Source organism: Stomoxys calcitrans, chromosome 2 (assembly GCF_963082655.1).
Source record: "Stomoxys calcitrans chromosome 2, idStoCalc2.1, whole genome shotgun sequence".
NCBI classification, from domain to species: Eukaryota; Metazoa; Arthropoda; class Insecta; order Diptera; family Muscidae; genus Stomoxys; species Stomoxys calcitrans.
Genome location: NC_081553.1, coordinates 138,690,963 through 138,710,031, shown reverse-complemented (window position 1 = coordinate 138,710,031; position 19,069 = coordinate 138,690,963). Strand labels below are relative to the sequence as shown.

Below are 19,069 nucleotides of genomic sequence, written 5' to 3'. Positions count from 1 at the left end.
TTGTGTTTTTTTAATGTTTACAAATGTAAATACATCTCCATTATTATTTATTTATGTGATAAAATCGCATTGGAAAGGAGCTTTCAATTGGCAATGCTAAATGTATGGTGTACTTGTGCAGCTTTCTAGATGTTCATCATCCTTGATATTTAACCGTTTACAGGGCACCACTCACGTTGGCATTTCTTTTCTGGTATTTGTAGAAGACCATAGAATTATCTTGGAGAATATCTATCAAGCAGAGATTATCCCAAATATCACTATTGGTTGTGGTCGATAATCACCACAAAAAATTTTTGATACTCTTGCGGGACTGAGAACATGGTCTCGGTGCAGTCTATGCTTCATATATATTATTACATACTGACTATCAAGAACAACAAGGCAGCAGGAGCCGACGGGTTACCCGCTGAACTATTTAAGACCGGAGGCGACACGCTGATAAGGCGTATGCATCAGCTTATCTGCGCAATCTGGCTAGAAGAACGCATTCCCGGTGATTGGAACCTCAGCATACTATGTCCCGTACACAAGAAAAAAGACAAGACGGAATGTGCCAACTACAGAGGAATAAGTCTCTTCCCCATCGCATACAATATACTCTCGAGCGTACTGTGTGAAAGATTAAAACCTAAAGTCAATGAGATAACTGGGCCCTATCAATGCGGATTTAGACCTGGTAAATCCATCCTGGACCAGATATTCACACTGCGCCAAATCCTGGAAAAGACCCGAGAAGGACAAATCAACACCTACCATCTCTTTGTTGGCTACAAAGCCGCCTTCGATACTCCTTTACGTTCAAAGGTATTTCAAGCCATGTCTGAGTTTGGTATCCCTGCAAAAGTAATAAGACTCTGCAGGATGACACTTGCTGATACGCGTTCCTCAGTAAGAATAGGAAAGAATCTCTCCGAACCATTTAATACCAAACGAGGTTTCAGACAAGGAGACAGCCTATCGTGTGATCTCTTTAATATCCTGCTGGAGAAAATTATACGAGATGCAGATGTGAATAGATATGGCACACTAATCACAAGAGAACACATGCTACTCGCCTATGCCGACGATATCGATATCATAGGCCGGTCACCGGAAGTAGTAACTGCAGCCTTTGAAAGAATCGAAAGAGAGTCAGTGGATGGAGATAAGACGAAATGGATAGTCTCAACTCCCAAAAAGCCTTGCACAACCAAGCAGATAAAGAAAATGGAGAAAGTTAGGAACCACAACTTTGATACAGTCAGTAACTTTATCTACCTCGGCACCGCCGTAACCGAAACGAATGACACCAGATTTGAGATTAAGCGAAGAATAATCCTGGCAAACAGATGCTACTTTTGACTAAGTAAGCAGTTTAGAAACAAGACCACCTCCCGACAGACGAAGATTACACTACACAAGACACTGATACTACCCCTGTTGTTATATGGATCTGAAGCATGGGTACTTATGAAAGCAGATGAGGCAGTGCTTGGAGTATTTGAGAGAAAGATTCTTCGTAAAATATATGTACCAGTTTGCGATAATGGAGAATATAGGCGACGTATGAACCACGAGCTGTATGACGACGAAAGCATAGTTACACGCATCAAAATACAACGGCTGCGTTGGCTAGGTCATGTTGTCAGAATGAATGAAGAAGCTCCAGCAAAGAAGTCTTTTTGAAGGCAAACACGGTGGAAAGATAAAGTTGTGGGAGACACCTCGAAACTTGGTGTCAGAGATTTTAGAATGAGCGCAGAAAATCGAGGCGCTTGGAACGCTATCTACGTTCGGCAAATATTCTCTCATAGCCAATTAAAGCAAGACTAACAAGAACCGGTTGTTGTTGTAACAGTGTGTTGTGGTTCCTCTTTTTGTCAAGTGGGTTTTGTTTAATATCCAGATCTAGGAACTCTGTGACTATGTTGGGGGACTTTCAGAAGGATCCGGTCCCAATCGAGTAGAATTTTCTGCGCAGTTAAAAGGTGGCGTTTGTCGTGTGGTTCCAGGTTACAATCGCGACACACATCCGCTAACCATAGTGTGGCCATTCATTTGATATCCATGTTTTCAATACCATTCATTTGATATCCATGTTTCCTAGGGTGGACCACTTTCCCCAAGGGGGTTTCGTATTAAGTGCAAAAAATCGGTGGTGCGCCCTGTAAAGTGCATTTTCCCCGCGATTAATATGTGTAGTGGTGACGTGTAAAGCAGTCGTGGTGCTTAACAATGTACGGAATACGTGCTGGTGCTCAGCAAATAGAAATTCTACAACTAGACTCGGGAGAAGACTGTCAAGCGTCTTGGCTACCGGAGAGAGAAGGGCGATCGCTTTGTACTACTCCTTTTTACTTGTGTTTATGTTGATGTTGTTGTAGTACATTTTCATGTGGAGGTTGCGATTTTCGTCAAGCTCCTCTAGGTGAGCAAGGTCTTTCCGGTCTAAAGGACTGATCGCCACGGGATTCAGGATTCAGTAGTGGGGCAGGATGCACTTACAATCATGCGAACAGGTGAGTAAATCTAAAGGTCAAAGGGATGATATCACAGCTGTGATATTTTTCTAAAATCTTACACAGATATTCTATTTGATCCGAAATTCCAAACATAAGCAATAAAATGATGGAAATATAAATATAAAACACATTTGAAGAAGATAAATATTAAAACAAAATTTATTTCTAAAACCACTTTACGGCACTCCTCACTCAAGGTAGTTGCGTTGGGGGTAGATTTTTGTTTTGTTGTGCTAATGACGATACATCTTAATTGTACCATGGTAGCGGGTTAACTCTGCTTTTTTATACCCACCACCGAAGGATGGGGGTATATTCATTTTGTCATTCCGTATGCAACACATCTTATGTTAGGCTTTTCGACATCCGTGTCGTATATGGTTCCGATCGGTTTATTTTTAGATATAGCTATTAAACAGGGATCTCAATGCAGCCTAACGAACAGGAAGCCGACGATGAGACCATCACCTACTTTCAAGAAGCCCATTTACTTAAGATTCGAAATACTAGGATAGGCAAAGATCCTATAATTGGAACATCAGACAGCGCAAGGACCGGAGACTCAATGAAGCTTAACGAAGAGTGAGTCGACGATGAAAAAATCACCCACTCCCAAGAAGACCATTCACTCCACCGAAGCGAGACAGCTACACAGCTCTGATGGGGAAAATCAGTAAGAGCAAGATGTGCGACCCGGAACAAAGTTTCTGGACCATATCAACTTCCAATTATTCTATACTAGGTTAGGTTTAAGTGGCAGCCTGCCTTCAGACTCACATAGACGTTTTCGTCCATTGTGATACCACAGGAACAGAAGAAGGAAGATGCCCTCCAGTTCCTACCGTTGAACCATCCAGATCGCTTTAAAAAGACCAACAACTTGCGAATGTTCACATCCGCTAAATCAGACTGGTTCTCAAAGAGATGATAAACTAAAGTGGAACTCTTTCTGACTGCCAGGCACATACGCAGAAGGTTTTCTATAGTCTCTTCTTCTTCGATGTCCTCACAGCTTCTGCAAAAGTCGTTACTGGCAACCTTCAGTTTGTTAGCATGTTTTCCGACAGTGACCTGTCATGACGGACACAATGACTGAGACGTCTGTTCTAGCCAGTGACAGATAAGCGGTAGACTTCAAGTCTAGATTAGGCCATATAGTTTTGGAATGCTAACAGCCCCCTCTTTATGACCATCTATCACTCGTTGTTCTTTGAGCCTGGTCATGAAAACTTAGCTTACATGTCGCTAGAGGCATACACACAGATTCCAGTTTCCCTAGAATGTGTAAGGTAGTTCCTAGTCTCGCAAGCTCGCCAGCTTTACAATTCCCTGGGATACCTCTGTATACCCGGCACACAGAACAGGAGAATTTTAAACTGTTGAGATCATCAACAGTCAAGGGCGGTTTTTGTGTTCACAAATACGTTCTCCAGGGATTTAATGGCTGTCTGAGAAGATATTTATGCCAATCGTCGTTATGACATTATATCTTAGCCATTCTACCACATAATTAATTGCAAGGATCTCCGCTTGATACACACTGTGGTCGGTTAACCTTTTCGATATGACTACTATAGGCAACTTGTTTTTGCTGCTGAAAAGAACTACTTCTATCTTGTACGGATTTACACCTAGTATCTCTAAGAGTGCAGGGAAATTTCCTCTAACCGCAATTCTCACGTTATCAGCATACGCGACTACTTCTTCCAGAGACAATAATATATTTTAATGGCTATATTCCAAAGTAGAGGAGACAGTGCAAAACCTTGAGGTGTTGCCCTGTTGATCCATCTTTTTAGATCCACAGATCCCAAGCCTGTGGTAATGTAACTTTTAGTAGATAAGTCTTTAATAAACTTTCTTAGGGTAAGATTGATGCCTAGAAACTCCAACTCCTTTATGATTGACGTCGGTTTTACATTTTTGAAAGCAACTTCAATGTCAAGCAATGCTACCATTGTATATTTCTTGACAGCGAGAGAGCCCTCTATATAGCCGACTATGTCGTGAAGGGTTGGTTCAGTGGACCTACATTTACAATATGCTTGCTGCTACTGAGACAGGCGATCTCCAGGGATCTTTGCCCGAAGATATGATTCTATCAACCTCTCAAGATTCTACAGCATAAAGGATGACAGACTAATAGAACGAAAATCTTTCTCCTTCGTGTGGTATGGTTTTCCTGCTTTCGGAATGAAAACTACTTCGTGTCCCTGACATGTTGATACAAGCAGAGTATATCACCCTAAGCCAAGGAGCCTGTCTTTCACAGCTTGTAATTCAACCGGGATTTTCGGCTCAGACACAATTTTCTTAATAGCCTCTGACGAATGCATACCAGTGACAACCTCTTCTGGTGCCACGTTATCCGTTGGAGAATTTCCCGGGAAATGTGTATCAATGAGTACATACATACATTCCCTGACTTCTGAATATACCCACCGTAATAGGTCTAGGGGACAGAATCTTCCTTAGCCTAGAGGCCTCAGATGCATGTTCCACGGAGCTGCAGAATTCCACCTAGGATTTGTTCTGAGCCATTCTCAGCTCCCCTTTACATTTTCTTAGCTCAGACTTATAGGCAGCGTTACCATTGGAAATTTTCAAATAGTGGCACAAAAAGTGTTATTTGTAAAAAAAGGGGCATTTTATTTTTTTAAAAGTGGCACATTTTTTTCCTTTTTTATTACAAAAAAAAAAACAAACTAGGAGTAATTAAACAAAAGCATACAATGAAACTTCTGCTTTTTTTATAAAATAAAAAAAATATTTTATGTTAAGTTAGGTTGAAAAGAGGGTGCAGATATTAATCCGACCCATGCCACTAGGGACATACACGTACGGCGCTCCAAGTGGGGGCATACACGTACGGCGCTCCTAGTGGGGGCATCCGTGGGGGGTGCCAGTTCACTGAAGCGACGATTGGCATACTCTCTGAAGCTAGCCACATCGGCCTTCTTTTGATTGATAAACGTCCGGCGCTCCTAGTGGGGGCATCCTCATTCACCGTGCAAAACGTAGAGCCTTCAATCTGCTCTGCCAAAGCCATTTTACGCTGGTCGTTACCTAGGGGAGAATGCCATGAAGTGTGATGCGCATTGAAGTCCCCTAGAACCAGACGATTATGGCCAGATAGTAACCCACTTATGTCGGGGTTGTATGTTTGGCCATTAATCGGGACACAGCTACCAACCGGCGGTATGTACACGTTGTATAGCTCTATATCGGCAGTACCGGACCTAACTGCCATCCCCATGCACTCCATGTAGGAGTCACTAGAGCCAGGCGCAGGCGAGATGGGTCTATATTGCACGGAATGGTGTATCGCGAAGGTCAATCTCCCACCTCCATTTCTAGAGCGGTCCTAACGTAACGCACATTGTATCCGTGACAACTGTCCAAGCTGCAGGTGTTGGTCAACTTTGTCTCATCGCTGCGACCAATATGTTCTTCCGACTCGTAAAATCCACAATCTCATCGAGCCAGGCGCAGGCGAGATGGGTCTATATTGCACGGAATGGTGTATCACGAAGGTCAATCTCCCACCTCCATTTCTTGAGCGGTCCTAACGTAACGTACATTGTATCCGTGACAACTGTCCAAGCTGCAGGTGTTGGTCAACTTTGTCTCATCGCTGCGACCAATATGTTCTTCCGACTCGTAAAATCCACAATCTCATCGATCTTGCCAATGAGACCGTAGCAGTTCAGTTGCAAAGATGGTACACTTCCCGGCACTGACATGGCAATATTGGGGCTGGGATGTTGCTGTTGCGTCACATAGTCCGACGACGAGCGAGCAGAAGGCGACGACGACGACGCTTGCAACCCACTTTTGGCTATGTTCGCGCAGCACCTTGCGACATAACCAGTATGACTGTACTCCCGTGGTGATGTGCGGCCAGAGCAAGATCGGAAATGTACCCACTTCATTCACCGGTTACACCTCACCGACACCGACAGATAATGGAGGCGGTTCTGGCAAACCGTACAGAACCAGGGTCCGAGGTTCTTTTCAGAAGCGCAGACCAGAAGCGTGTGGAGAAATCACTCCGGGATGTGCCTATGTTGCCATAATAAAAAAAATACGAACACGTACTCTGAGGCGGCAGCCCTTGCCGATGAAGGATTCCATCGGGCCAATCCGGTGCGTACAATCGACTGTCATGGGATTGCCCGTATTTGGTATTGTCCATTAGTATCACTTCCTACAATGAGGATTTTCTTCCCTGCAGAAGCGGCTTCAACCAGCAACTTAAGTTTTGAAGGCGGCATCTGTGAATCGTGTGCCATATATAGGGAAGGCAGCCAGTAATGAGACTTATTTATTTTACTGTTCTATGCTAACATTAATACTCAGCCGAGGACCTGTGTTATTTTTTTACCAAAAACAATTTAATTATATATCCGAATCCGATAAGACTCCGTTATAAGTTGAAAACCAATTGGACAAAATTCGGAAGACTACTCGGAAGAAGATAGTGTCCAAGCATAGAAAACTTTAACGACAATGAAAACAGACCTACGACTGCACTACCGGGGTCTTTCGAAAATAGTTGTCCTCTTCGAGAAATGAAATCAGCCGAAGAAAATACCCTGTATGACCGGGGAGATTCGTAATATTGGGAAAGAGGCAAGATAGTTTTGATTGTCCAAGCATAGAAAACACTGGCGACCATGTAAACACACCTACGACTTTACTAGTGGGGTGTTTCGAAGATAGTTGTCCTCTTCGAGAAATGAATTTAGCTGAAGAGATTCGCAATATCATAGCGGCGAAACGCGTCTTCCGAAAGCTTTTTTGCGAACAGTTCGACAGCGTTTATGATTTCACCAAGATGAAAAGGTTTCGCTCAAAAACCCATGTCCAACTGGAACCTTAATAGACGACATGGAAGTGAGAGCAGAGCCAACGGAGGACTTGTTGAGGCTTTTGATAAAGACGCATTTTCCACATAACTCACGGAGACACTGGATTCCTGAAATAATGAGGTCGATCGAAGACTTATCATTACAGAATTAATGGTGAAAGAAGTCTTGAGGAGCTTCAACCACCCGTCACCTGATGGAATATTTCCGGCGACCGACTATCTTGCGACCCATCTGGCCTTTATTTTTACAGCTCCTACATAAAATTGACTTGAATTTACGAAACTCTAGAGGCATTACTTTTTCTCCGATTTGGTTGAAATTTAGTATGTAAAACATATGTAAGCCCATTAACGCCCACAACGAATACCACCTATCAATCCCATGGCAGCCGATTGTACGTACCATATTGACTCGATGGAGTCCTTCATCAGCAAGGGCTGCCGCCTCAGTGTACAACACACTGCTACAACAACTATTTTCACAGCCTGCCTAACACTTGCATATACTCCGAAAGCTTGGCAGGAGGCAAGGGTGGTATTTGTACCCAAGCCCGGCAAAGCAAGTTATGCAACAACAAGGGCCTAAGACCTTTAAACCTTACGCCCTTTCAACTCAAAAAAAGGAACGTATCGTGAATACCATGATAAAGAGAACGACATCAAGCGAACTGCTCAAGTACAAACACCACGCCTATGTCAAGGGAAGATCCTATGGTGAACACCATAAATGACCTATTACGGATGCTGACTGAGGGATTTTAACCAGTCTGCTACGCAAACAATGTTATAATACTTCTAAAAGGAAAGGATCCGAATCAGCTATGTAGAACGGCCGAAAGGATCTGAAGATGGCATAGGACTGAGCTAGACCTATGGGTCTCAATGTTAACCCAGAGAAGACTGAATCTACCTGTTCACGAGGAAGACGAAGGTGGACCAATTTGACGCACCACGTGTCCTCAATAAAACGATTTCAATATCTGACAAGGTCAAATACATAAGAGTGGTCTTGGACAGGAATTTGAATTGGAAGTGTCACATGCAGGAGCGTACCAAGAAGGCTCACAAATGTTGGGCACGACGTAGACGGGCGTAGTCTCCAAACGGGGTTTGAATCCGAGGATAGTTCGCTGGGTCTACAGGAGCGTGATTAGTGGACCACGCCCATTAGAGCACTGGAGACTATTCTATACATCCGACTCATATACATACAGATTAAGTGTGAGGCAGCCACTGTGACTATGACACTTAAGGTGATGGGAGTATCCTCTATCGATTATCGATAGGAGCAGATCAAATCATCGTGGTGTAATCGAGGCAACGATAGGAAACCTGGAAGGAATAGAAGAAGTTTCCGATCGGATACTTGAAACGACACTTGCGGTAAAGAGCGTCGGAATGCTGCCAGAGGCACATTCTTGGGTTGAGGGAATCCTGGTATTGCTATCTGGAAGATCATGTTACACAGATATATCAAAGTTCGAGGACAGAGTGGGCCTGGGGTCTACATCAAGAATCCAGGGACTAAGATTTGTTTTAGAATGCCTGACCATAATACGGTCCTGCAGGCGGAGATCCGGGCGATCACAGAATGCGTGAGGTGGTGTGGTGTTAACGCGAGGACGCCGAGTGTAAACAACTGTACGGACAGTAAACTGGCCATCAGTGCAATAACAACATTAACGGTAAGGTCACGAACAGCCTTGGAGTGTAAGGTGATTCACGCCTTATCTGAGGATGGCACGATCCGCATCGATTGGTTGCCGGCCCATAGAGGAGTATGGGGGAATGCCTATAAAGAGGTTTGACAAATGCAATCCAAGTTCAGCCCTGCTGAACTTGACACGCTTTTACTTGTTTTTGTTCAATTTCGTAACTTTAAGTCATACGACCCATTTATAAAATTTAATAGAACTACAAATGTATTCTAGATGTAAATTAAATGACAAAATCGACATGCATCACTCTTCGGTGGTGGACCAAAACAGTTTTATATCTTTTTTTGCGTATAGAACATTTTGCAGGTATTAGTCGGTTTTGTTAGATTTAGATATTTTACCAAGTTGTGGCATTTGAATTGCTTTGCATTGTAGATAATGTACAAGTAGTACAAGTATGGTTACTTACCATACAAACGTTTGTGTACATTGTCAATTAACATTTTGCAGAACACGAAGGTGTTTACAAATTCATCACAATCTTATCTGCTTGGGGAGTTTTAGCGGGAGGCTATCCCAATCATACCCATTTGGATCCAATCTTAATGCCACCTACATCGGTCGACGATCATCTACCCTTGGCAAACTTGGATGTAGGTTTCGTAAAACATTTCCAAGTACCATTCATTTGGATGCCATGTAAAAATATGCCAAGTAGATTGAAGTTTTTTTTTTAGTTATTTAGTTATTTTTTTAATTTCGCGAATTTTATGGACAATGTTTTGAAGCGAAAAATATTACATCTATACACACATTTGATTAGGCATAGTAATTTAGATTAGCTTTCTTCTTGGCCTGGACTTCCATTATAGCATCCATAAAATCTTCATGCGTAACTTGAGTCGCCGAACGTCGTAATGCAATCATTCCAGCTTCCACGCACACAGCTTTGCATTGAGCGCCATTAAAGTCATCAGTAGAGCGCGACAATTCTTCGAAATTTACATCGCTGCTAACATTCATTTTTCGCGAATGAATTTGCATAATACGTGCACGGGCTTCTTCGTTTGGATGAGGAAATTCTATTTTACGATCTAGACGCCCTGAACGCAGAAGGGCAGGGTCCAGAATGTCTACGCGATTTGTTGCAGCAATAACTTTTATATCAGCGGTAGAACTGAAACCATCCAGCTGATTCAACAACTCTAACATAGTACGCTGAACCTCACGATCGCCGGCTTTCTCCGAGTCAAAACGTTTAGTACCAATAGCATCCAATTCATCGATAAAAATTATGGCTGGAGCTTTTTCCTTTGCCAAGGCAAAAGCATCTCGAACCAATTTGGCGCCGTCACCGATAAACATTTGTACTAACTGTGGGCCTGCTAATTTTAAAAATGTTGATTTTGTTTGAGCAGCACATGCACGTGCCAGAAGAGTTTTACCAGTACCAGGAGGGCCGTATAAAAGAACTCCTTTTGGTGGTTGAATGCCCAAATTTTTGAATTTGTCCTTATGTGTCATGGGCAACACCACAGCTTCTATTAATTCTTGTATCTGTTTATCCAACCCACCTATGTCTGAGTACTGTTCAGTGGGACGTTCGTCGACTTCCATGGCCTTAACGCGCGCATCATATTCAGCAGGAAGCGTCTCCAAAATAAGATAGGAATCCTTGTTAACTCCAACCAAGTCTCCAGGTTTCAATTTTTCTGCATCGACCAGACCAATTACGGGCAAAAAATATGCTTGCCGGGTCGATGTTTTTATAACGGCGCATTTGCCCTTGCGCTGGTTATCTAAAACTTGCACAGCACCATCATCTTCATCTTCTTGGGCTTCCATATCCAACAGCTCTATGACATTGGAAACCAAATACGGAAGAGTTTTGTTAACCTTTATAACGAAAATGATTTTAGAAAAATTATGGAAAGCATAAAACGTACATATTTACCTTAATTTTTTCAGTATTATCCTTTATTTTGTCGTTTTGGGCTTGTATTTCGTGCGTTATTCGCATAACCTCACTCTTCATGATCTTAATTTCATTGTCCATGAGACGAGTCCTGCTTACAATCTCATCTGTGGACATTCGCATAACTTCTTCGCCTAATTCTTCACCATCCTCCCAAATGGATTTATCTTCTAATGTTGCAGCCATTTTACTTTTTATTCAATGTATACACTAAGCTGGAAATATATAATTATAATTGTAAACAAATCTTTTTCAATAAATGTAAATAACCACAATTCCAATAGTATTTTTCATAAATTTTACACTACCGATGACTTGTAAATTCTTGTTTGATTCGTTTGACAGTTCTAGGTTTATGAAAAAAAAAACAAATTGCAAATCATACAGACCACTACTTAAATTATGTCGTAGCGCGTACAACTCAGTATCAGGGATGGAAAATACATAACTTGAAATGGTACCAAAAAAGTACTTTTGCTAAACTACATGGTTCAACACAAGATATATAAATGTTTAGGTACTTGCAGTTAGATTAGGTAAGAGTGGTAGTCCTTTTACAGACTCACTTAGACAATTTTAAGTCCATTGTGATACCACAGTAGCGACAGACCAAGGCCTCTGGCGGGAATCGAACCCATGACCCCTGCACTGGTACCACTGGCACCAAGCACACTACCAACTCGGCGACCATAGCGCCGGTGGCAGATACTCAACAACAAAATATTGAGTTAACTATCTGTCAAAATCAGTGATTAGTGCAACTCTGATTTTGTGTATGTTACTAGTTCCCGCCATTTTCGTTGTTTGTGTGTGTAATGGTTCTTAACTATAATACACACAGAAAAACCAAAACTCGTTGACAGATAGTGCACTTTGTGAGAAAAAATTGTATTCAGCTGTTTACTACCTTTTCGTTATATCATGTATGGACACAAGATATAATCATTTACAGACAGTGGCTGTTGCCCAACAACAAAATATTAAGTGCACAGCTGTCAAATTCAGTGATTGGTGCAACTTTGATTTTGAGTATGTTACTAGTTCGCGCCATTTGTTGTTTGCGTGTGTTATAGTTGTAACTATAATACTCGCACACAAGAAAAACTCGTTGACAGATAGTGCACTTCGTGAGAAAAAGTTGCAGTACTCTACCTGGTAATTATATCATGATTCAACCCATGATAAATTTAACGGGTATTAACAGTTAGCTAACATCAAAAAATTCAGTGCACTATCTGTCAAAATCAGTACTAAGTACAACTCTATTTTGAAGTTTGCTACAAGTAAGCGCCATTTTTTGATGTTTGTATGTGTTTTGCTTCTTAAAGGTGTCATCACACTACATATATTCTCGTCTTATGAAATGTCAAAAATTGCTATTGTTAGAGTTGCACACATAGTGTGATACGGATGAAAAAAAACATGAAAATCACTTTTCAAAATAGCACTGTTATTTTTTCGACTAATGCTGTATTCCTTCTGACAAAAACTTTAATAAAGCGACTACTTTTCTTTTAAGTTGAATGAAAGCAGCCCCAAATTAAATTGTTTTCACATCTTTAACAATTTGTAGCTATAAAAATCAGCTTTTGTTCACATTTTTAAGTTACAAGGTATATTCATTTACAGGTAGTGGCAGTTTCCCAACAACAATATATTGGGTGCGCTATCTGTCAAAATCAGTGATTAGTGCAACTCTGATTTTGAATATGTTATTACTTCGCGACATTTTTCGTTGTTTGTGTGTGTTGTGGTTCTTAACTATAATACACACACACAACCAAAACTCGTTGACAGATAGTGAACTTCGCGGGAAAAATTGTACTCAGCTGTTTACGGTACACTACCTGGCAATTATGTCATGGTTATGTCTTACAAAAACAATATAACATACTAGTGTGATGGCAAAAATGATTAATCGTATGTAAATTGGCAATTTTGACACACATAATAAAATAAAAAGGATACATAAAAAATGACGTGTCATCAGACAAGTGACATAGATCGTTAACTAAATGGACACACACAAAAGAACGTTATTAAAACTCTATTGTGCACTTGAAAGGAAAAATTCACTCAGCTGATTCCAGTACACTACAAGTACACTAATATGTCATGGTTCAACTCTGTCGCGTGCACCTTATTGTCCCCAAAAGCGACACCTAGCGGGCAATTGCCGAACAAAATCAGTTGCTTAGGCATGAACCCCGACCCCTGCCTGATTGACAGTAGGACAGTTGGTGTTGTGTTGTCATTTGGCCCATCAGAGGAAGTTCGGTCTGGGAAGAGCGCCATGATGAACAAAATGACAACATAGGCCACTGTCCTAGGAAAGGAAATCTTTCTTTTTGATTTGGACTGTGCAGCAAGCCGGAGGTGAGCCGAGAAGACAACTGGAAGTGAGCTTAACGAGCAAGAAAAAAAAAAGAATTAAAAAAAAGTGCAGCCGCGGTCGTGTAGTGTTGGTGTTGTTGTGTTGCATTGCTACAAAGACTGCATAGCAAGTGGATGATGACACAAAACCGAACAATCCAAAGAGGGATGAAACCTCTAAAAGCCTAACATTGAAAAAGGCACTTTTATTTTAAATGATGAACAAGAAAATGATCTGAATTCTAAAAGAAAAAAAAAACAGACCAAAGCAAAATCATTCGATTCCTTTATTGCAAAAAAAAAAGAAAAGAGAAAAAAAAAAACAAAAGCTTCTGATAGCTAAACAGAAAAAAAGAAACATCTTACAAACTGAATTAACAAACAACCTTAAAAATTACCTTAAAAACTATCCTTGAAACTACCTTAATACCTAGCTCTAAAGAGTGAAAAAAAAAAAAGAAACTGAATTAAAACCACTTATTGAAAATTAAATTTCCAACTAAAAAAAAAAAGAAACTTAATTATAAACTTAATCAAAAAGAAAACAACTTAATCATTACGCTAAAGCTTAAACTAATTAAAAGTAAAACAAAAAAACGCTGCTCACCAACGGCTCATCTCTGCACCAGCGTGGGACTTCCTTCAAAAGCACTCGCAGACCGCAGTGCTCCAGGTGACGGCTTACAAAGACCCTTAACATAATACTTAAAACTAAACCTTCGGACGGACGGACGTACATATTACCTAAAAATAAAAGAAAAAAAAGGAAATTAGTTTTTTTTTGAAAAGGCAGGCATTTTTTTTCTAGGGTACTCATCTTTGATTATACCGTCAACCGTACTACATGGTATTTACCCTTCCCCAATAGATAGAGCTCTTTCTAGGCAGGTAGGAAGTCTCCATAGGGATCCTTGTTCCAAATTAGTACCTAGAAGAGGCCGTCCTTTCGGGCGTGGTAAAGGCCTAAAAAGAAGAAGAAAAGAAATCAGATATGAGATAAAAAAAATCTAATTCCAAATACCCCTTTTATTTTTATATAATACCCCTTTTACTTACCTTTAACCTTACACTATTCGGACGGACATAGACGGACAGACGGAGTAAGCTGCCATTGTGGGCACAGCCTAACTTGCTCAGCGGCAGAAGCCCCGAAGGAAGAGAAGAGATGCCATTAGATCTGTTCGAAGCTAGCATACCCACCTACATATGATTCTTTTATACTGTCTTTAAATTTATTTTTTTTTTTTTTGCTAAACTAATGTAGAAAAGTTGAGATAAGAAGTTAAAGCCATAATGTTTCGAGTTTTTCCTTTTTTTATTATGAATTTTGGATGATGCCTCTTGTTTTTGTTCTGAATTTTTCATGTGGTCATCATAAATTAACCATCTTTTATAAATAAAGAGACTACCTGGAATGTTTGTAACGTTTACGAAGAGACAATGAATTTTATTGAGATCATGTAGATCTTAGGGAGGAGGAGATAGGAAGGGGGTGATAAGATGAAGAGGTAGGTACGGGGCAACTGACTTGAAAGTTGCTATGGTGGAGCTCCGACTCCAGAGGGAGGGCATTATCCTCGCCAGAACACCAGGCGAGAAGGCTTCCAACAGGTAGGTGTGGTGCTTGCCCTTTTTATTTAGCCATATTAGATTAGTACGTTTCTTTTTCGGGTCAAACATACCTTTTCTTTTACCTTATCAGTCTGGCATGTAAATTTTCTTTTGTTCCTGATACGTTTGATTCGCTTGCGCAAAGAACCACCCCATCCGGCGAGCACTAGCCGCGCATACGCCATCATGCCAGCAGGCGACAAGCGGTCATCGAAAACATTAAAACGATTATTGAACCAGGACAGGACAAAATGGCGCCCAACGTGGGGCCCGAAAAAGAAACATAGGTTTAGTTTAGCAATACGATTTGGATTTTAGGTCACGTAGAGTTAATCTCGAGAGTCCTCTGCGTTTGCCAATACGCTAAATTGTGCCATTAGGGAGGCAAACGAATTCGCATTTAGTCTAGGACCCAATCGGAAGTCGTTAGACAGATTAAGATTGGTAGCCATAGGTTAGATTAGAGTTAGTGTTTGTTACAATTGCAATAGTTTGAATTAATTAGAAATAGTAAGTGTTTGCTAGGAGAATTCCAGGCGAAACATCAGGAATTTTCGGTCCCGGCAAAGGTTCCAAGGAATTGGTCCGCGTAGCCGTCAACTCTCTTGGTATTTGAGCGGGAGGCTCCTAGCTAACATGCCTTTTGTTAGTCTGCCCTAATTTATAGTCTTAGTTTAGTTGGTAGCACACTAGGTAACTAATAGCTTAAATTTAGGGTTAGTTAGCAAAACCATCCATATAGATTTGTTAGCAATAGACCAAGAATAGCTTACCTAGGTCCGACCGAGGGGGTTGTTTGTGATCCTAGTCACCTGTCCCAGACTCCGGCTAGTGTCCACCAGTCATCGCTTCGGTCATGGTCTGCGTGAGATATTCCTTTCCATTAGTTTAGATTTCATCCGAAGCACCCACAAACCTGTAAGGAATCAAGAAAGTTTTAGTAAGGCTGGCATTTGTCAGTTTTATTGGAATATATACCCTACTTTTCATCTTATCGTCCCCTGAAAACCCTATCTCTAAATAGTTACACATTTCAAGGACGTTTTTATATCACGCTTTATACGATACGATTGAGTTCGATTTTAGCGCAATTACTTCTAGGATTAGGTTAATAGTTTGGGACCTGAATTTTGAATTTAGTTTACCGTCTGAATCTCAGGGAGAGAGTTAGGCGACGGGTTTATTATAAATTGGGTTTGAATTTAGTCATTTACATACGCTTGAATTTATTTACCATTTTATTTAGATTTGTTTTTGGAATTTTTATTTTTATTATTTTTTTTATATGGAATTCTATACGCTTTGAATATACCTTGTTTTCACATTGTGTGCGACATATTTTATGGTGAGGGGGGTGTGTGTTAATTTACGCTTTCGTTTAATTTGCTACTTGCATAGGCAATGGTATTGACCAGGCAAGGAAGTAGGCAACAGTCGGAGATGGAGAACGACGTTCCAGTTTCCACATCGGGAGCAGACACTCGTCCGATGGCAGAAAACACCGCTGTGACCGCTTCGACCGCAATCCATAGCAGCGCCGCTCTAACCACCACGACAACATCGTCTATAGCACCACATGTATCAAGTGACGTGTCATTTAATTCTGATGTCCTAAACAATACAGTGATTTCACCCGCCTTCGCTAGCCAGACAGCGCAAGGCATACGCAGAGACTTCCGAAGAGAGAACATGGAGTTCCAGATGGAACCAGGATATGGTGATGGCATACACGAAATGATCGCATCCGTTGGCGTAGCTCAAGCGCAGTTGATGAGGAGCGTGGAGGAAATAATGCAATTGGGGAGTGCATTAAACCAGCGAATGGATAGTGTAAGGCACAGTATTCCGCCCATAGCGGCACTTCAGCCTCCTCCGAGTATGCCTAGACCAGATGTTCACGTCAGAGCAGAGCACCAAGGTATGCCGCCACCACCAAGATTTGACCAAGCTAGGGAGTCCGGCCAGTGGCCAGGTTTCCGCAATCCACCACCTTTGACGGGGCCAGGAACAGCAAATAGGCCAGCACCCAACAACAATGCTTATATACATGAGCGCTTCAATCGCGATGTAACGCAACCACCGGAAGCTTTTTACTGGCAGTCTTCACAAAATACGCCTTATTCATATATACCATCCCCAGGTCCAAGAATGGATTTGCAGAAATGGGGAATAAAGTTTGACGGCAGCGGCAAAACGATGGATGCCGAAGACTTCGTGTTCCGAGTAGAATCAATGAGGCAGGATTATGTATATCCTTTCGAAGCGTTGGTTAAGAATTTTCCACAACTGCTAGGTGGAACCGCTTTAGATTGGTACTGGCAGCAGCGAAGAATTGCGCCTTTCCAAAGCTGGGATGATCTGAAAAATGCCTTTTTGTGCCAATTTAGACGATTCGAGAGCGAATTTCAGATTCAAAAAAGAATTATGGACCGCCGTCAACAACCACAAGAATCTTTTGAAGATTTCTTCAATGCTGTTGTGAAACTTAGGAATCAGCAGAGATTTCCGTATTCTGAACGTGACCTAGTGGAGATAATGAAAGGCAATTTGAAATCTGCCTTGGCAGCTCTGATTTTTCCCATAAAACTCCGTGGCTTGAACCACTTCAGACAGGAAGTAAAGCGTGCAGAAAGCATGTTAGCTAACCAGCGGCAAGCCTACCAACAAAGGTCTTTTCAAGCTCCAAGAGTGCATGAGCTCTACTACGAAGAAGCAAATATGGAGACGGTGCATGAAGCGGTGAACCTAGAGGTGGACGCCTTGAAAGACACTACCAAATACACCTGCTGGAATTGTCGGAAGTCGGGTCACAGCTACATAGAGTGTCCTGTACCCATGGGTCGAGTTTTCTGCTTTCGATGTGGTAAAGAGGGAGTTGTTACACCAAAGTGTCCTAAGTGTCAGGGAAACTTGACACGGAGCGCGCCTCGTACTGCGGAAGCGCGTTCCACACAGACAGAGATCCCGCAGCAGTAAGAGAGGATTCTGAAGAAACACCTGACATTTCCAATACAACTCCAATTACAATTCTGGTTAATCCAGAAGCGAAAACCTTGAAGATAGAGAGCCAGGTTAGAGAGTTGAAACCCTTGCATGTGCGTGTGAAGGAATATGAAGAGGCTAGAGCAAGAATTTTTGGTCAGGTTTCTACAAAAGTTAAAAGAGCGCGAGAACGTTATAAGCGCAGGAAACAGATCCGGCACGCTATTGCTTCTGCGTCTTTGTATGAAGGTGACGATGCGAGGCTTTACACGAAAATTCGAATCCAGGGCGCTGATATAGAGGGTTTGCTTGATAGTGGTGCCACCGTTTGTTGCCTAGGTAAGGACTGCATTGAATTTACAAAGAGAGTTGGCATTGAAGTCCAGAATTTCTATTCTTTCATTAGCACTGCTGATGAGACCCCACACAGGATGGTTGGCAAATTTAGCGTTCCAATTACCTTCAATAACCGAACCCGGGAGATCACTTTCTACCTTGTACCCACTTTGAAGAAAGAACTATTCCTCGGAGTAGATTTCATGAAGGCCTTCGGCTTGTTCGCATCGGTGGAAAGCCTTACTACCAACAGTGTTAGCTTATGTGATGAAGCGGATGGTGGGGCTGATGATGACAAAAAGATGCATAGCCTATCTGATCTACAACGGCAACGTTTGGAGATGATAATGGCCAAATTCCCCTGCTATACCAAGAAGGGCTTGGGTAAAACAAAGTCTGAAGTCCACACCATCGATACCGGCGACGCAGTACCTGTGAAGAGTAAGCATTACCCAGTTTCACCGGCAGTGCAAAAGTTGATGTACGCGGAGCTGGATAGGATGTTGGCCATGGGAGTCATTGAGCCTAGTGAAAGCGCATGGAGTCACCCGGTAACTCTTGTCCGCAAGGGGGAGAAGAACCGGCTATGCTTGGACGCACGGAAGCTCAATGCCCTGACGACCAAAGACGCTTATCCGCTCCCGCACATTGAAGGGTTGCTGAGACGGCTGGGTGATACATACTACATCTCGAGTGTCGACTTGAAGGACGCATTCTGGCAGATACCATTGGATCATTCAAGTAGAGAAAAGACAGCGTT

General features: G+C 41.9%; 2 protein-coding genes and 1 long non-coding RNA gene across 4 annotated transcripts; 1 reads left to right on the top strand and 2 right to left on the bottom strand.

The window, feature by feature from the left end:
• Positions 1 to 9,751: 9,751 nt before the first annotated feature.
• LOC106085586 (26S proteasome regulatory subunit 6A-B) lies at positions 9,752 to 11,423 on the bottom strand. Of its 2 annotated transcripts, none has more exons than XM_013249898.2 (3): positions 11,316 to 11,423; positions 10,987 to 11,222; positions 9,752 to 10,928 (listed from the first exon to the last, which is right to left on the bottom strand). In XM_013249898.2, the coding sequence occupies exons 2-3, from the start codon at positions 11,191 to 11,193 to the stop codon at positions 9,852 to 9,854; spliced, it is 1,284 nt and encodes a 427-aa protein (XP_013105352.1). In that variant the 5' UTR covers positions 11,194 to 11,222; positions 11,316 to 11,423; the 3' UTR covers positions 9,752 to 9,851. The 2 variants fall into 2 exon arrangements, with proteins under 2 accessions (XP_013105352.1, XP_013105353.1); XM_013249899.2 differs by having other exon boundaries at positions 10,987 to 11,254; positions 11,316 to 11,374.
• Positions 11,424 to 13,140: 1,717 nt separating this feature from the next.
• On the top strand, positions 13,141 to 18,166 carry LOC131994867 (uncharacterized). The gene is made up of 2 exons (XM_059361854.1): positions 13,141 to 14,053; positions 16,390 to 18,166. Exon 2 carries the CDS (start codon positions 16,393 to 16,395, stop codon positions 17,965 to 17,967), a length of 1,575 nt encoding a protein of 524 aa, XP_059217837.1. The 5' UTR covers positions 13,141 to 14,053; positions 16,390 to 16,392; the 3' UTR covers positions 17,968 to 18,166.
• LOC131994868 (uncharacterized) lies at positions 13,649 to 16,216 on the bottom strand. Its single transcript, XR_009396892.1, has 2 exons — positions 15,765 to 16,216; positions 13,649 to 14,343 (listed from the first exon to the last, which is right to left on the bottom strand). It is a non-coding gene; the product is annotated as an uncharacterized LOC131994868 (long non-coding RNA).
• Positions 18,167 to 19,069: the final 903 nt, after the last annotated feature.

Bases quoted from the DNA above. Each gene is read 5' to 3' on its own strand.
- LOC106085586 (XM_013249898.2), bottom strand. From the start codon at position 11,193: ATGGCTGCAACATTAGAAGATAAATCCATTTGGGAGGATGGTGAAGAA. The intron at 10,929-10,986 runs GTAAATATGTAC...TTCGTTATAAAG, and splicing joins ATAATACTGAAAAAATTAAG to GTTAACAAAACTCTTCCGTA.
- LOC131994867 (XM_059361854.1), top strand. From the start codon at position 16,393: ATGGTATTGACCAGGCAAGGAAGTAGGCAACAGTCGGAGATGGAGAAC.